Below are 15,121 nucleotides of genomic sequence, written 5' to 3'. Positions count from 1 at the left end.
TACCGGTAATTTCAGTCCCTGCGCTGATCGCTGCGGTGGGGATACGTCAGCCGTACGCCTATTACGGATGCGATCCTTCAGGAAACGTCTCCAATCGACGCGCCAGCACGGAGGGCGGCTCCAGTCCAAGGCGACCTTGGTAATAATGCAAATTCTAGCAGAAAACCTGTAAATTTCAACGATCGCACATCTCAGCCTTGCTTCCTGCACGAGGCTGAGCAGCTGTTGATATGCTACGGAGTATACATGCGAAGGTACCGGATAAATGACTCCCAGCCCGGTGGCACCATCCGCTGTCCATTGACACCCACACGGCTGAACGTGCCAATCAAACCGCCCAGCGCCCGCCGGACCCACACTCAACCAGCCCCGTCTGCTGAGAGTCCTCCTATAACGAGCTGCCCGTCAAGCCTCGTACGGCCTTGTATTCTGCTCCCAGGTGCTCGGTCCAGATCTAGCGCTCGCTTGGGCTCTTATTGGTGTCGGGCATGAACAAACTTCACGCTCTGACAAGAGTGCGAGACACACGAACTGTCTTTTTGAACTCTCTTATTGGAATAATCTTGCTCTCGCTGCTGAAACGAACACACATAAAAAGTCGACTTCGAACACGGACATTCCCTCTTCAGGCAAAATTCGGCACCAATCCATTCGATCAATCCAGCTCGATCAGCGGATACTTGCCTCCTTCACCGGTGATAGGGTCGTGGAACTGCTCCAGCGCACCCTCGACCGCCGCCATGTATCCAAGAACCTTCTCTTCCTCCCATCTCCTGCCTACGACTTGCACTGCTGTGGGGAGCCCCGCCATCTTACTCGCATCATAGTGCTTCCAGGCACCCCGAGAGAGTGCGTGGTTGGCACCCAGCTGCTTCAACACCGTCTTGTATGGAGCCGCAAGAGCGTCCTTCTTGGGATCGACATGCGACACCGGCAGCACGCCGGCACTATAGTCAAGCAGGTTCCAAAGGAAAGTGTACCCGCAGGAGGAAACTGCGTCCTTCATCGCCCGATGTGGGAGTGCTGGCGTCGCGTTCACTGGGCACAGAATGAAGTCGTACTGCTGCGACTCTGCGTCCCACCATGCGTGCCAGGCTGAGCGGAAAGCCTCACGCCGGGCAACAAGCTTCCATTGGTGGGCTGCACTCTTGGGGCCAAAGGTTCGTATCAATGCCGCCCATTTCTCGTCACGTCGGATATACCGCACATAGAGGTAGTAGAGGTATCGCAAAGGACGAGGCAGGTTGGCAATCAATGAGAGCTGGGCGGCGCCAGGATCGGAGGGCTCAAAACTATAAAAGTGCGAGTTGAAGGTTTCACAGCCGTCCGCATTCAGCAATTGGGATGCAAGGTGGAGGCCAGTAAAAGGATCTGCGGTCGATGGAGGGCTGAGCTCCACGACTTCGTGACCTGCAGCTGAAAGTGCTGCAGCGGTGGTCGCGACGGCGCGCTGGATAGCAGGTGTTGCAGGAATAACGCCTATGACAGGTCAGAAGTTTGTTTCTTGGGCTTTTTTTCTTTTTTGATTGCCTTGGGGTCCGTGTTACCATCATCTGCCATCAGCCCAACCCTCAACTTTTTACTCTTTGCATCACTCTCCTCCTCACCTCGCCAGGCGATAGGATGGACCGTGTAATCATATTTCCACGGCTTCATATTAATTATAGATCGCGAAAAGTACGTTAGATCATTTAGCGTGCGGGCCATAGGGCTAAAAACACTTGCTACTCCTTCCTGGCCCGCCATACTGGTATTGACGCCATTCTTCGGCCATCGACCAGTGCTGCAGCGGAGGGAGTAAATTCCACTCCAAGCAGCAGGCACACGGACAGAGCCTGCGACATCCGAGCCAATACCAATCCGACCACCGAGGGCGAGCAAGGCGCCTTCCCCGCCTGTTGAACCCCCAGGGGAATACTGTGGGACGTGAGGGTTAAGGCAAGCTCCCCAGACAGGGTTGGCCGACTCGAAGGACAGGAGCGTGACAGGAAGAGCGGTCTTTGCATAAGGCACCGCGCCTACAAGCAGTTAGTACGCCTCGGGCAGGTTGAACAAAAAGAAAAGACAACTTCAACCAACCTGCATCCTTCAAGAGTTTCACAAGCGGCCCGTCCTCCGCATATGGTTTTCCTGCCAGACGGGAGTAGCCTAGCGTTGTGTCAAAGCCTTTCACCTGGATCGAGTCCTTCAATGAGATTGGCACGCCGGCTAGCGGGCCCTTGAGGTTAACCTCGTTCTGGGCCCAGGTCTCGGCCTCAGGGAGCAAAATTTCTGTGACACAGTTTGTCTTCTCTTGTGCTTTCACGGCAATCTTGCCATACGTCTGAAGAACATCTGTTGCGGAGAGAGAGCCACTCTGGACCTCCTGGACGAGCTCCTCGATTGGCTTATTTACGAGGGTTTTATCTGTTTGTGTAAATGCCGCATGGTAGTGAGGGGCCAAAGAAGCGAATCGCGCAGCCCGCTCTTGCTGCTTGATGCTCCTATCCGAAGGCCAAAAATCAGACTTGGATCAGGGCAATATTTCAGTTGGACTTACCGAGCACGGCGGTAGGAAAAATAATCAAATGGCGGAAGCATCTTCACGTCGTTTCAACGTAGCGGGGAGGACAGCTGAGAAAGCAGAAAGGCCGATTGGAGAGCGAAAGTCCAAGCGAGGGATGCCAGGGCCGCTTTTATAATGCGGAGATGCGGAGAGAGCGATAAGAACCGCAGATAAGCGGCTTCGGCTGCAGCAGTCGGGCGGAATCCGGGGTCTCGACTCCAAGTGAATGGACTGTGAACACCTGTGGGTTTGAGCAGATGTTATCGAAACTCTGGCTATAATTACCCCTGACGGCTCCAGGGAATCGCCTTTTTAAAACATGAAGTATTCGATTCTCTAGCCGACTCGGACAACCGTGCGATCGCCCAATGCGGCAGGTCCTAGCGGCCCCGCTGCGATAACAATCGCCGAGTTGGAGTCGCCCTCTCCAACTCTGGACCCCCTTCAGCATCTATCTCGATCCAGGATGATGGCGGGAAACTTCTGCCATTGTTCATGTTTCTTATCTGATTGCGAAACACTAATAAGCTATCAAATACCGTCAAGTTGGGTATCTGGTTCAATGCAACTCCGTACGCCATGAAATAACGCGAGACCAGCTCGATGTCACACCATTGGATTTCCCCACGAGCCATCAACCCTGTACAGCATTTTTTGTAGATTTGTGTCATCAATCGCAGGATTTGAGGCCTGGAGACACGTCAAGACCACCGCTAACCAGTTCGTTCCTCAATTCTCAGGACGGCCTATCCTGCAACCAGTTGTGTGCCCAAAACCACCAAATAACAACGGCAACGGCCGCAATAAAAACCGCAATGGCAACACAAATCAGGCACCCGCATAGCGCACTCTTCCGTCGCTTCCGGCGCTCCTTGTCCAGCCAGTTATCTCTGTATATCACTAGTCAACATTCATTCAACCTTCATTCTTCACGGGCTCGCTGGGACATACGACAAAATTGCGGTTTCCTTCTCCTCGGTTGGAGTCCTGACCTCCTCGTCCAAGTGTACAGCGCGTGAGAATCGGCGCCAGAACCAAGGGTCGCGAACAAGAGCCATTGTAGGTTGCTTGGGATGAGAGTCGGTCATCTGTCTCGGTATCGGGGAAGGAACGCGTTTAGACCGTTGAGAAGTGTTTAAGATTGAAGTCCTTCGAGGGAATTCCAGAATATACGCGTCGTATCGAGGTCAAGCGTAGTGAGTGAAGAGGTAAGTCGCGTTCTGTGGTAATCCGCGGAGACCAGGACAAGCAAAAATATGTACGGTGAAGATAGTGATAACACTCAAAGATTCACTTCAAATGTAAGCTGGGGGGTTAGTGAATTGTGCAGTATATCCCTCCCATGTCGTGTGTTGTCGATACCCAGTTTCCGAAAGTTGCGGCCAAAACATCCGAACCGGCCCAAGATTGAGCGGGCACTGGCTTTGTTATGCTGTGTGTCTGCGGGGGACCGGCCAGTGTGAGGGAATATGCAATGGTAAAATCCCTACATTCCAGCGATAGCAGGTATGCCTAACAGCGGACTCTTCGGGTCTGGAGCTTCAGTTTCAGATTCCAAAAAAAGACCCACTTCTGCAATGCATATGCATGCAAGTCTCGCTGGAAATTGGCAGGCACCGTGGTTAGAAAACTCAGGATTTGGAGAAACCCTTGAATAACTTCTATATTCGTTTATTAAACTGCTGGTAGTTGTAATTCTCGATACTGGCTTTCTGCTCATAGTGATAACAAAATATAAGCATGCCGTTACCAAAATGGGAACTTAAACATTCTTGGTGAACTCAGAACCCGGATAATATTTATTAACTCATAAGCGAGAGACCTAATCAGTCCATCCTCCCACATAACATAAACATAAACATAAACATCATAAACATGGTCGTGTTATCGTCAACAAACATATCCCAACATTCATATACATCGACCTAGACCACCCCATCCTCTGTACAACCGAACCAATCTCCTCCATTCCATCAACCTAAACCTTAACACACACACCTTCCCTCATGGATATCTCCAGGCATAGTAAGTATGCAGGCGTCAAAAATAAGGCCTAGACTCAAGAAGCAAGATAAACCCTCCTCGGCCTTCTCGGCCCACCACGACTCCTACTCCTCCCTGCATCCGCATACTCATAGCTAGGGCTCACCCGCCGTCTCCTCCGTCTATGATGCGTCGTCGTCTCATTCGTCGGATACCCCGAAGAGCTGGTATAGATCGGCGCGCCCGTCTTCTCGGCCTCGTTGAGGGCCGTGGTGGTCATGCATGTGCGCCACAGCCAGATGAGCAGCAGTGTTCCAGCGATTGAACCGATTACGATTCCGGCGATGGCGCCGCCGGAGATTGTGCTTGGGCAGTTGCAGCCTGAGGAGCCGGAGCCGGAGGATTGTCGAGGGAGGAGGTGCGGGGTTGAGTCTGCGTCTAGTCTTGATGAGGACGTTGAGGAGAGGGAGGGCAGTGATGATAAGGTGATTGGGGCCTGGTTTTGGCAGGTGGTTAGTATGCGTTTCTTTTCTCTTTTCGTACATGAAGGGAGTAAACGGTGGAAACCGTGGTTCGTTGTCAGGGCCAGACTCAGGGTCAGGTCCGATGGACCGTGTGGAGGGCAGAACCATGGGTATAGACCCAAGGTATAGTATAGACATACCATATTGACTCGAAACCAGCGTAAAGTGACTGGTTATCCCAATCAATCAGCAAAAATGAAAAGAAATCGAGGCTCAGAAACACCCCGATGCTAGGGTATGACCTGCAGAGTGAAAAGGTCCGAGAAAGAAAAGGGTCTTCCGAAATAATCGCGGGGCTGGAGGCCTCAACCAGGATATATTCTGTGCCTTTGTTCCCGCTGTCTCATACTGACGTCAACGCTGGCAGCCTCCACTGTAGATCATAGCGCAATGGAGACTTGGAATCGGGGCTCGGAAGACTGATTCGTAAGTTCTTGTTCGCGATTTCAGGGTTTTGCAGCTTTAGTCTCGGTCCTTCTGCGATTCGAGAAGATGTGGGCTTGGCTTGGCTGTGGAGGATGTCTGGATGGTGGTGAATGAGGGATTGAGTTTACATCCCTTGCCTCAGTTGGCACCAACTCAGCTGCTTCTCAGTCGAGTCCCTGGGTAAGTTTACAGGAGAAAACTTAATACACAGATTCTATGCAGATGTTCTTTTGCATGTTTCTCACGATCTAGAGTCTAAAACATAGTGAAGATCGGAGAATTCTTGAGGCTGGACCGAGTGTGCACAGAGTAGAACCCATCAAAATATATTAAACCGACAACGCTAGATACAAACAGCATAACTAACAAAGAGAGAACGAAAAATCATAAGACAAGGGCAACCCATGCGAGTAGAATAACGCCCTCTACCCTTTATTTCGTCACGTCGTAAATCGTAAATAAGCTGGCTGGGGTCGAGAACCCCGCTCGGTAAGTCGTGTCCATCGGCACATGCAAGCAATGCGTCAGTCAAATCAATACCTGCACCTAAAACACTAAGGGAAAAGAAATAGTAAGCAGTCAAGTCGTGCATCGCGTCATATCATAACGGGCCCATACCATCCAACCAAACGCCAACGCACATACTAGAATGTCAGTAAATATATGATCTTTTCTTACCACCAAAAGCAATCGGTACAATTCATCGATACAAATTATATTTATCGGTCATAAAAGGTCGATCGTCTACCGTAATCCGCTTCAATTATCCCAGGAGGAATCCCCCGTCCACCATTACCAGGTCCAGACCCGAGTCCAGGCGGAGGTCCAGGCCCGGGTACATGCATACTCGCCCACCGCGGCGGCTGAAAGTCGCCAACAGAAGCGAATCGCGGCCGCCCATACGTCGCGCTCCCGCTTGGGTTCGGGGTCAAGCTGCCACCGCGATAGCTACTTCGTCTTGGATCGTCCATGACATTTGCGTCGAGCTCGGGTTGCGGGTGCACCATGTACCCAGGGCTGCCTACATTGACGAATCGCGGATGACCGGGATGTACCGGGTGAACGTGTCCATAGACTGGGCTTGTCGGGACGGTGGAGGACCCTCCGTATACAGGATCTCGATACCCTGAAGGGCCAGGGCCAGGGCCAGGGGCAGGATCGGGTACTGGCGTTCGTGACTGGCGCACTTCGTCGATGTATACACGAGGCTGTCGCGCCCCACGCCCGCTATCTGAGTCGTACATCCTGTTGGAGCTGGAGTTGTATGCATCGCGGTAAGCGTAACGTCTTTGGGACTCTGGTGAAACCTCCCGCGGTCTGCGTGAGTATGCTTCGTGTGAGTGTCGACGAGCGTTTGGCGCGTACGGCGGGGAGAGGTTGCGGTGGTAGTCGTGTCGTGGGGGAGGCGATGCTGGTTCTCCCGTTGCGGTGCCGGAGCCCTCTGACGATGCATCTGAGGAGCTATGCCCGTGGATTTGGTCAGGGCTAACGGGGCGAGAGTAGGTCTTGCGCTCGCGGCCGCGGCTTTTTGACGATGCATGCTTTGGCCATGCTGGAGGTGATGGAGCGCGAGGCGAGTCGTAGCCGGTCGGAGCGAATTCGGCCGAGCGACGAGGTACGCTGGTCTGCGGTTTGTGCAGATTGCTTGGAGGGACTTCAGCGCTCTGGCGTCTTTGATGGCGGCGGGATGTTTGCGGGTCGGCGGGGGCTGGGTAACGGTAACTAGACGACGACGATCTCGGGTGGTGGCTCTGGACAAACTCCTCTTCCTTACTTGTTGGGCTTTCCTTTGGGCTGCTGAATTGGTTCTGGTATGCACCGAATGTGGAAGGGGGCGAGCGAACACACTTCTTCTTCCAGTAGTCGAACTCGAACTTCTGGCTGACGGTCTCATGCCACTGGATCATCTCTGGGTCTGGCTCTGCGGGGAATGCCTCGCGGGGAATCGACTTTGGAAACACGGTTCCATTAGGGCTGAAGATGTCCCATCGCGCAACAGCATTCTGGATATAGGAGACATGCTCGTCGGGGTCTAAAAGGATCTGGATCGTCTGCCATCGCACGAAACCGTGAGGTTGCAGGGCGGGGATCGATGGGGGTTTGTACGGATCGGCGGTGGGCTGTATGCTGTGGAAGCAACCGAGGCGCTGGTAAATGAAGGAGAGGGCCGAAGGCTTGGTATCGAGGAACAGGACATCGTAGTTGCCACCGACCTTTCGGTAGAATGCAGCCAGGCGTTCTGGGGTGAGATCGGGAATCGCATAGTTGTCAAACGAGGTCTACCCAGAGCAATTGGGTAAGCGCCGTGCTCAATGGCTCTCTAATATCTCCGACCGGTTCGTTCCAACTTACTATCACCTGGGCAATTCCTAAACACAACTGTTCAAGCAAAGGGGAGGGACTCTTGTCGGGATTGATTAACGTGCCCCAAAACTCCGCCTCATGATCGTAGGCGAAGGAGGCCATGGTCGGACAAGATTCAAGATACAGCGCAGGCATCTGACAGCAGCAAGGACTGTTGTTGCATTAAGATTTGTAGAAGGCCAGGCCAGGAGAGAAGCCGGAGGTGCAAAAGAGGTGAAAGAAATGAAAACAGGCCAATCTCACCCAAAGCAATGATAAACAGGGCGAGGTTGTCTTCTGACAGGCATCATTGTCTGGCGGTCAGGCACCCATCGTGGCTGCTGCTGCTCCACTGCGGGGGAGCCCAACTCGACAACTCAAGCCTCGCGCTGCAACAAAAACCACGGAGACTGGACAATGGCCTGTCTGCTGGTCGTATGATTGGGAGCATAAGGAGCCCAAGATGCACGCGCTTCATGCACGCCGCCGTTTTGGTTCTTTGTAGCCATTCAGAACCTGTTCGAGAACCAGACAGCCTTCGGTTGCATGGAGACTGCAAGTTTATCAGGACCTCGGCCAGGACTGAGAATTCGCAATTGGTTGGATCTATCTATTCAAATGATAAATGCTAGCTAAACGAGGGCTACAAGTCTACTACACACTTGCCCTTCCGCGGGACTCGTACGGAACCAAAGGTACCAACCCACCAGCTACTAAGAATATCACCCCGCTCATATAGACCGGCGCTGTGCTCTTCAAATCCGTGCCCATCGCTACCAGAGGCGCCAGAATGCCGCCCAGCCGGTTTGCAGCACTAACAATGGCATTGCCCGTTCCGCGATTTCTGGACTCGAAGATTTCTGGCGTGTATGCGTACAGCACAGCATAGACAAGACTGCTGCTAAAACCGTAGCCGCAATTCCAGCCCAACCAGGAGGAGGATGTCGTGGCGGTTGTGGATGCGAGGAGGAACACCCCTGTCATTATCGTCGCGAGGGTCAGCGTACCTTTGCGCCCCAACGAGCGCATCTCCACCATCACGCCACCGGCAAGGCTACCGGGAATTGATGCGACAGCAATTATCAGCGAATTGCGATATGTCAAGTATGTGGAGCCATCTCCGAATTCTATCCCACGCTGCTGCTGCAGGTACGGTAAGAAGGCGTTATATAAAGGAAAAGCGATGCCAATCAAACCCCAGATACAGATCAGGAGAGTCGTTGCCAAAGCGCGGCGCCGAGTGGAGAATAGAGATTGAAGCTGTGTGAGTGTGAAGGGCTCTAGCAAAAGTTTCAACCGGTCATGTAAGGTCAATCCCCGACGGTGGGAGTAATGTTCCCGTCTGCCATCTCCATTTTCGCCAATCGAGCAGTCATACAATTCATCGGTAGTCAGGTTACAGGTTTTCCCATTGCGTTTAGCAACTTCATGGACAACAGCAACGGCTTGGTAATGTTCTCCCTTCCCCATGAGGAATTTAGGGGACTCGAGGAGAGTGAAGAAAAAGTAGCGGGTGACGCTCATCACCAGCGCCAGTCCTCCCATGGTGGCGATAAAGTATCGCCAGCCCACATTCTCGGATCTTGTACATCCATCGGCAGAGGCGCAAGTGTACCTTCCCACTAACATCCATGCGACGATGTTCGCCAGGAATTGCGCCAGGGCCCAGTTGATCGAGAGGATAGTGAGCAGATATTGGTGTGACCCAGGAAGAAACTCAAGAAAGATGGCCGAATCCACAGGAAGATTTCCACCAACACCTGTTGACCAGAGAGCCGCCAATAAACAGACGGCTGTAAAACCTGGGGACGCGGCGGCGGCCAAGCTGAACACGGCCGTGATTCCAATTGTCACGTTGAAGGCCATTCGTCGGCCAAAAATATCGCAGCCGAATCCCCAAAACAGTGCACCAAGCAAGAGGCCTAGGTTCTGTGCCAGAGGTAGGAGGGGCGGTTGGGAAGCGTGAAATTCGTATGTAACGGGAACAAGTATCAGAGATGTAACAATAGGCCATAGATTATCGCAAGCCCATCCAAACCCGACAACTCCAAATAGCTGCCATTGATACCGCCCCATGCCGATATCCTGGATGGCGCGATTCAGCACATTCGCATTGAGCTTGTAAGCGGACGGGGCGTCGAGGTCTGCGGAACGATTCAAAGGCACGGTTTCGGACGCCGGTGCGAGATTGGGGCTGGAGGGCTCGGAATCCGTGTGAAAAGACATTTTGATATATATATATGGTTCTGGAAGTTTGAAAGATTTGTCACGAAGGGAACGCTGAGGATGAGGGTAAGGATATCCACGAGGCCGAAGGCTTATGGGTTAAAGGAGAGGAACATCGTAGCTTCCTCAATGACACGGTCGTTATTCGCCTTTAGATGTGTAGCATTTAAAAGTGACACGGTCCAAGGATAATTTTAGAAGCGTTGGATTCATAAACAAAAGTAGGATTGACCAAAGCTAGCAAACAAAAATGAGGTCGACCTCGCATTCAACCCAAAGACAGTAGTAACCGGTCAGTGGGCACGACAATGGTGTTTATGATGAGAGTGCCCATGTGTTTCTAGAGGGGCTTGTGCATCCAAGGAAGAGGGAGAGGAAGGAAGGGGAGTCGAGCTGGTCGCAGTGCTCACAACACGTGTTGGGTCGGCGGTGGATGACAAAGACAGACTGATCGACCCAGTCGCGGGCGGGGTGGCTCTTGCACGGTCGCTCACAGCAGGGGTTGACGAGCCTGCAGACGATGCAGCTCCGGCGAGGGCACTGTAGGGGGTCGCTCCTGGATAGAAGGAGGTTGGGATGGTGGGAATGGGGATTTCGCTGTCGGTGCCAAACGCCGAGTCGAGATCGTTCGGCATGCGGGGTGCGGGGAAGCCAGACGGCGCGGTGGAGGCGGTCTGTGTTGTTGTGTATCCAGACGAGCCGTCGCCCTCTTGCAGACAGAAGCCTTCGCCGAACGCGTTTTCGCAGCGGTACGTCTGTTCGTCTCCGGACTCGGTCCACATCGCAAAGTCCTCGATCGTCACCTCCGTGCATGGAGCCCCGGACGCGCAGACCACCTTGATCGGGCCTCGCTGTCCTCCGTCTGCCTCGGTGCCCTTCCAGTTACGAACCGTCACGTTGTTCAGCTCGACCCCATCGCCGTCTACGGCGCTCATGCTGCTCCATTCAGCATCAATGCCCAGCGAGTACGCGTTTCCGTGGCCTGAGCCGTCAGTATTTCACGACTGCATGGGGGGAGTAACATACCGATGAAGTTCTCCAACACGAGGTTGGACACGGTTCCGCTGCCTCCGTTGCTCTTGACCATATACATTTGGTTCGACTTCCAGGTGTAAACGTTACGGTAGACAATGTCGGAGATTTCCGTGTCACTTCCTAGGGACCCCATCGCGCAGCCTCCACTCCAGTTGCAGTAAATGTTCTCAACGAGGATGTTTTTGGCCGGGCTCTGCACACTGTTAGATCTGCTGTTATAAGACTGTTATAAGCGGACGGGCTGTATACCTTGACAGTGACACATTCGTCCTTGTTTGTGACCTCGACCTACTCCCGTTAGCTTCTCTCAAGCCGCAATGGACCCAGAACCCAACATACATCGTGGATCCACACGTTCTCGCTCCAGACGTCAATCCCATCCAATCCTCCTGAATCGCCACCACGGATCGCCATGTTGTATACCTCGCCGTTTGAGCAGGTGTCCAGCGAGAAGTGGAAGACAGGGGCATCCACAAGCGCCACATCGTGCACGGAGAAGTCAGATACGTCGTAGAGCCTCAGAATCCGGGGACCATCCGAGGAGCCTTCGGCATGGAACTCATACCCGTACCCCTGGATTGCACCCTTGGAGGTACTGCTGAAGAACTCGAAATCGGAGGAGTGCTCAATCATGATCATGTTGCCGCCGTCGGACCCAGTTCGGTAAATGATTCCGTCAAGCTGGATAGCACAGGCCTCACAGCCGGACAGCTTGACCCATGTCGAAATCGCGTAGTCGCCTGGGGGAATGTAGACAACTCCTCCAGAGGAGCACTCCTCCCAGGCAGATGAGAGCGCAGGCCCAATGTCTGTAGACTTGTCGGCTACTGCGCCGTAATCCTTAACATTGCAAGTCTTAGTCTGACTCTTGTCACTGGACGATGTAAGAGGCCCAACGCTACCAGAGAGCTGGGCCTTTACAAGCAAAGGGGCCAAAAAGAGCAAAAGGCGACCGACATGCATTGCGACGATAATGATTTGATATTGAGTGCTCGGGCAAAAGTCAAACAGCGCGCTCGCCAAGTACCATTTCCATCCTTATATATAGACCCGGCCTGGCCTTTTTCTTGATATAGCAGAAATTACCAAGGACGGTTGTTTGAGCTTGAAAGCCATCGTCTCATCGCTTCCGAGAAAGCGTCCGTTCCCACAGAGTGGGGACAAGCTTCTCTAAAGCTTGACAACTGGAGCACGGTCCATCGAGCCTGACTGCGATATTATTGGCTTGTGTATTTCTTCTGAAGCCGTCGGCGCCGCAGCTTTCGCCGGTGGATATGGGGCTCCACCTGGTGCAGAGAAAGCCTCTGCGTCTCCGTCTCCAGTCTCGGTCTTCTTCGAACTCGACTGTGTCAGTCTGATAAGCGTTTAACCGATTGAGAACTTTCATGAGCCAAGATGAAACGCAGGCACACTAGCTAGGCGCTCGTTGGGCTGTTTTATCTATATTAAGCTTACTTGACAAGCGACCCGCCATTCTAGACCGAGACGCGGCGGAAGATACTGGCAGAGTGATACGATCAATTTCTGGAAAAAGCCGGCCATGAAACATTCCGGATGTCCCATCTCTAGGGGATACGTGAAGGGTGAGCTATGAACTATGTTGTCGTTTCTTCCGCTGCCTTCCGCCGGTAATATTATTTTCGACCAAATAATTCAAGAAAAGGGCAATGACATCCAGTCACTGCCAAAATCAGAAAATTTAAACCTCACTCAGGTCTTATCGTACCGAATAATTAGATAACTTTGTTGGGTGACGAATGTTGAAATCGCGGATCTACAGGTAGGGCTCCTCATCGAACTATCTAGTTTGGACCAGCCAGTTGGAGGACAATTAAGCTTCAATTTTGAACATGGGTCTTTCACACCTTGTACAAATATACCAACTTGTGCACTCTTGAGAAGACGAGAATACCTTCTGCTTCTCGACTTGCACTGTTTCGATGTTTTCTCACGGCACGCAATCTGTGGTGGATCCCCAAGAGTAGCCGGCGGGTCGCTATCAAATTTTCATCAGACCAGACTTGAGTCACAATATCAACAGCTCAGCCTTATGCCAGTGTTATTCTCATACCCAGCGGCCTATCGCGGGTGAGTGTTTTAATTTGCGTGTTGGTAATTTGAAGCGTGAAGTCAAGTTGCCTCGACTAACCACGACGGAAGGCACATATTTCAAGAATCGGCCCAACATATCGCTCATGAAACCATGGCAGCTGAAGGTCCCGATCCGATACCACCAGAGATCACCAAGCATGATGTGGGATGGAGGAGAGTGGTGCGCAATTTTACACCTTCGTACGCTCCTGGCATGCCGCATCTATGAAAACCAAACTAACAAGACCAGGTGGTTCTCCGTCACCATGGGCACCGGAATCGTGTCAATGCTATTATACATGCTACCATATAATGCAAAATGGCTGTATTGGGTATCTACCGTTGTCTTTGCTTTGAACGTCTTGCTCTTTGCTGTGGCCTGCACTATATCGGCCCTTCGTTATGCGCTATACCCGGAGATATTTTGGGCAATGATCTCGCACCCAGTGCAGTCCATGTTTATCGGAACGGTACCGATGGGATTTGCGACTATCGTCAACATGTTTTGCTTTATTTGCGTTCCCGCCTGGGGTTCGTGGGCGCAGACATTCGCGTGGACCATCTGGATTATTGACGCCGTTGTCTCTGTAGTAACTGCTCTATCGTTACCATTTGCGCTGTATGACAGTCTCATCATTTTATGTGGCACAGCTAATTCATTCACAGAATGTCCAGAAAAGATGAAACACAGCTCTCGTCAATGACAGCAGTATGGTTGCTTCCTATCGTCAGCTGCCCCGTCGCCGCCTCGTCAGGAGCAATAGTGGCCGATATCCTACCAAATCCACAACATGCCCTCTGGACTGTGATAGCCAGCTACGTGCTCTGGGGTATTGGGCTGCCCCTGGCATTAATGGTCATGGTGATATACCTGCAGCGGTTAACGCTGCACAAGATTCCTCCAAAGGCCATAATCGTTAGTGTCTTTCTCCCTCTAGGACCATTTGGATCGGGAGGATACGCGTATGTACACCTTGTCCGTATGGCTTAGGAAACCAACGACTTACATTATACAGGGCGATGAAACTTGGGAAAGCCGCACAAACGATCTTCCCCGAGACTCACACGCTCCAGGAGCTATCCGGGCCAACATTCCAGGCGATGGGTTTCCTGGTCGGGCTCATCTTGTGGGCTTTTGGTCTGGTGTGGCTCTTCTTTGCGTCCGCTTCTATTGCACGGTGCAAGACGTTCCCATTCAATATTGGATGGTGGGGGTTCACTTTTCCCATCGGGGCGTATGCTTCATGTACTTGCCAGATCGGAGCGGAGCTTCCATCGGCGTTTTTCCGGGTTTTAGGGACGGCAAGTCATTTTTTGCCCTTCTGCTTTCTTCGAAATAGCTTTTCCCTAACATTAAGTAGATCATTTCGCTTTGCGTGGTTGCGTTATGGATTGTGGTCAGTGTAGGGACTTTAAAGGGCGTAATATCCGGCCAAATGTTCCATGCGCCATGTCTAGCAGAGCTAGGAGTCAACGAGGATGGAAAAGATGATAGCAAAGTCGCATAGCCATTACTCAGCGCATGGAAATATATTATATATATAGGGCATCTTGGCGAGAATCCATAACCGGCTGCTTGGGACGGTTTAATATACGAGGGTTAATCCACTAATGTAAGGTCTGGAATGTTGGGTGGGTTCGTGGTCGGCGATATATAAGGCTGGATACTGTATATAAATATCTGGGGTAACAGAGCTAATATCGATAAATTTAGCATTAGCTCAAGCTTCCACACGTTATTAGATAAGTTGTCGAACCATCTGGCGCCGACCCATGGGTGCCTGGTTGCGTGCCCGACGAGAAAGGCCTGTGAGTGGCCAGCCAGGGGGTTCTCACGTGATGCGGAGTGTGCCAGCAAAATCGAAAATCAAAATTCAGAAAATTCAAAAATCCCAAAAGAAAATAATTAAATAAAATAAAAAAAAAGGACGGCGCCCATCGAAAAGCG

The 15,121-nt window shown here is 52.1% G+C and overlaps 8 protein-coding genes across 8 annotated transcripts; 2 read left to right on the top strand and 6 right to left on the bottom strand.

Annotated features, from left to right (window-relative positions):
- Positions 1 to 655: 655 nt before the first annotated feature.
- On the bottom strand, positions 656 to 2,580 carry ASPVEDRAFT_144651 (putative acetamidase; the record flags this gene model as incomplete). Its single annotated transcript, XM_040808005.1, has 4 exons — positions 656 to 1,479; positions 1,548 to 2,018; positions 2,080 to 2,483; positions 2,540 to 2,580. 4 exons carry the CDS (start codon positions 2,578 to 2,580, stop codon positions 656 to 658), a joined length of 1,740 nt encoding a protein of 579 aa, XP_040674400.1.
- A 773-nt stretch (positions 2,581 to 3,353) lies between these two features.
- On the bottom strand, positions 3,354 to 3,603 carry ASPVEDRAFT_111956 (uncharacterized protein; the record flags this gene model as incomplete). The annotated part of the gene is made up of 2 exons (XM_040805607.1): positions 3,354 to 3,435; positions 3,500 to 3,603. Coding segments are annotated over 2 exons (186 nt in total), but the record flags the coding sequence as incomplete, so codon positions are not given.
- Positions 3,604 to 3,680: 77 nt separating this feature from the next.
- ASPVEDRAFT_47782 (uncharacterized protein) lies at positions 3,681 to 4,290 on the bottom strand. Its single transcript, XM_040813859.1, has 2 exons — positions 3,832 to 4,290; positions 3,681 to 3,751 (listed from the first exon to the last, which is right to left on the bottom strand). Exon 1 carries the CDS (start codon positions 4,263 to 4,265, stop codon positions 4,032 to 4,034), a length of 234 nt encoding a protein of 77 aa, XP_040674398.1. The 5' UTR covers positions 4,266 to 4,290; the 3' UTR covers positions 3,681 to 3,751; positions 3,832 to 4,031.
- Positions 4,291 to 4,806: 516 nt separating this feature from the next.
- ASPVEDRAFT_117193 (uncharacterized protein) lies at positions 4,807 to 5,043 on the top strand (the record flags this gene model as incomplete). The annotated part of the gene is made up of 1 exon (XM_040805625.1): positions 4,807 to 5,043. A coding segment is annotated over one exon (237 nt), but the record flags the coding sequence as incomplete, so codon positions are not given.
- A 641-nt stretch (positions 5,044 to 5,684) lies between these two features.
- ASPVEDRAFT_47780 (uncharacterized protein) lies at positions 5,685 to 6,184 on the bottom strand. The gene has a single exon (XM_040813858.1). The coding sequence runs from the start codon at positions 6,068 to 6,070 to the stop codon at positions 5,822 to 5,824; it is 249 nt and encodes an 82-aa protein (XP_040674396.1). The 5' UTR covers positions 6,071 to 6,184; the 3' UTR covers positions 5,685 to 5,821.
- A 13-nt stretch (positions 6,185 to 6,197) lies between these two features.
- Positions 6,198 to 10,047, bottom strand: ASPVEDRAFT_144327 (putative sugar transporter; the record flags this gene model as incomplete). The annotated part of the gene is made up of 3 exons (XM_040807979.1): positions 6,198 to 7,757; positions 7,831 to 7,993; positions 8,507 to 10,047. The coding sequence occupies 3 exons, from the start codon at positions 10,045 to 10,047 to the stop codon at positions 6,198 to 6,200; spliced, it is 3,264 nt and encodes a 1,087-aa protein (XP_040674395.1).
- Positions 10,048 to 10,340: 293 nt separating this feature from the next.
- Positions 10,341 to 12,045, bottom strand: rhgB (putative extracellular rhamnogalacturonase; the record flags this gene model as incomplete). The annotated part of the gene is made up of 4 exons (XM_040815368.1): positions 10,341 to 11,029; positions 11,074 to 11,275; positions 11,332 to 11,370; positions 11,422 to 12,045. 4 exons carry the CDS (start codon positions 12,043 to 12,045, stop codon positions 10,341 to 10,343), a joined length of 1,554 nt encoding a protein of 517 aa, XP_040674394.1.
- Positions 12,046 to 13,285: 1,240 nt separating this feature from the next.
- ASPVEDRAFT_57662 (TDT family transporter) lies at positions 13,286 to 14,681 on the top strand (the record flags this gene model as incomplete). The annotated part of the gene is made up of 5 exons (XM_040815367.1): positions 13,286 to 13,374; positions 13,424 to 13,792; positions 13,840 to 14,136; positions 14,190 to 14,475; positions 14,535 to 14,681. 5 exons carry the CDS (start codon positions 13,286 to 13,288, stop codon positions 14,679 to 14,681), a joined length of 1,188 nt encoding a protein of 395 aa, XP_040674393.1.
- Positions 14,682 to 15,121: the final 440 nt, after the last annotated feature.

The sequence above is a fragment of the Aspergillus versicolor genome (assembly GCF_001890125.1).
Source record: "Aspergillus versicolor CBS 583.65 unplaced genomic scaffold ASPVEscaffold_16, whole genome shotgun sequence".
Classification (NCBI taxonomy): Eukaryota; Fungi; Ascomycota; class Eurotiomycetes; order Eurotiales; family Aspergillaceae; genus Aspergillus; species Aspergillus versicolor.
Note: the sequence above shows the minus strand (reverse complement) of the source record. Positions and strands in the feature narration are given on the sequence as shown.

Excerpts from the sequence above, each read along its gene's own strand:
- ASPVEDRAFT_47780 (XM_040813858.1), bottom strand. The coding sequence starts at position 6,070 with ATGCACGACTTGACTGCTTACTATTTCTTTTCCCTTAGTGTTTTAGGT.
- ASPVEDRAFT_47782 (XM_040813859.1), bottom strand. The coding sequence starts at position 4,265 with ATGAGCAGAAAGCCAGTATCGAGAATTACAACTACCAGCAGTTTAATA.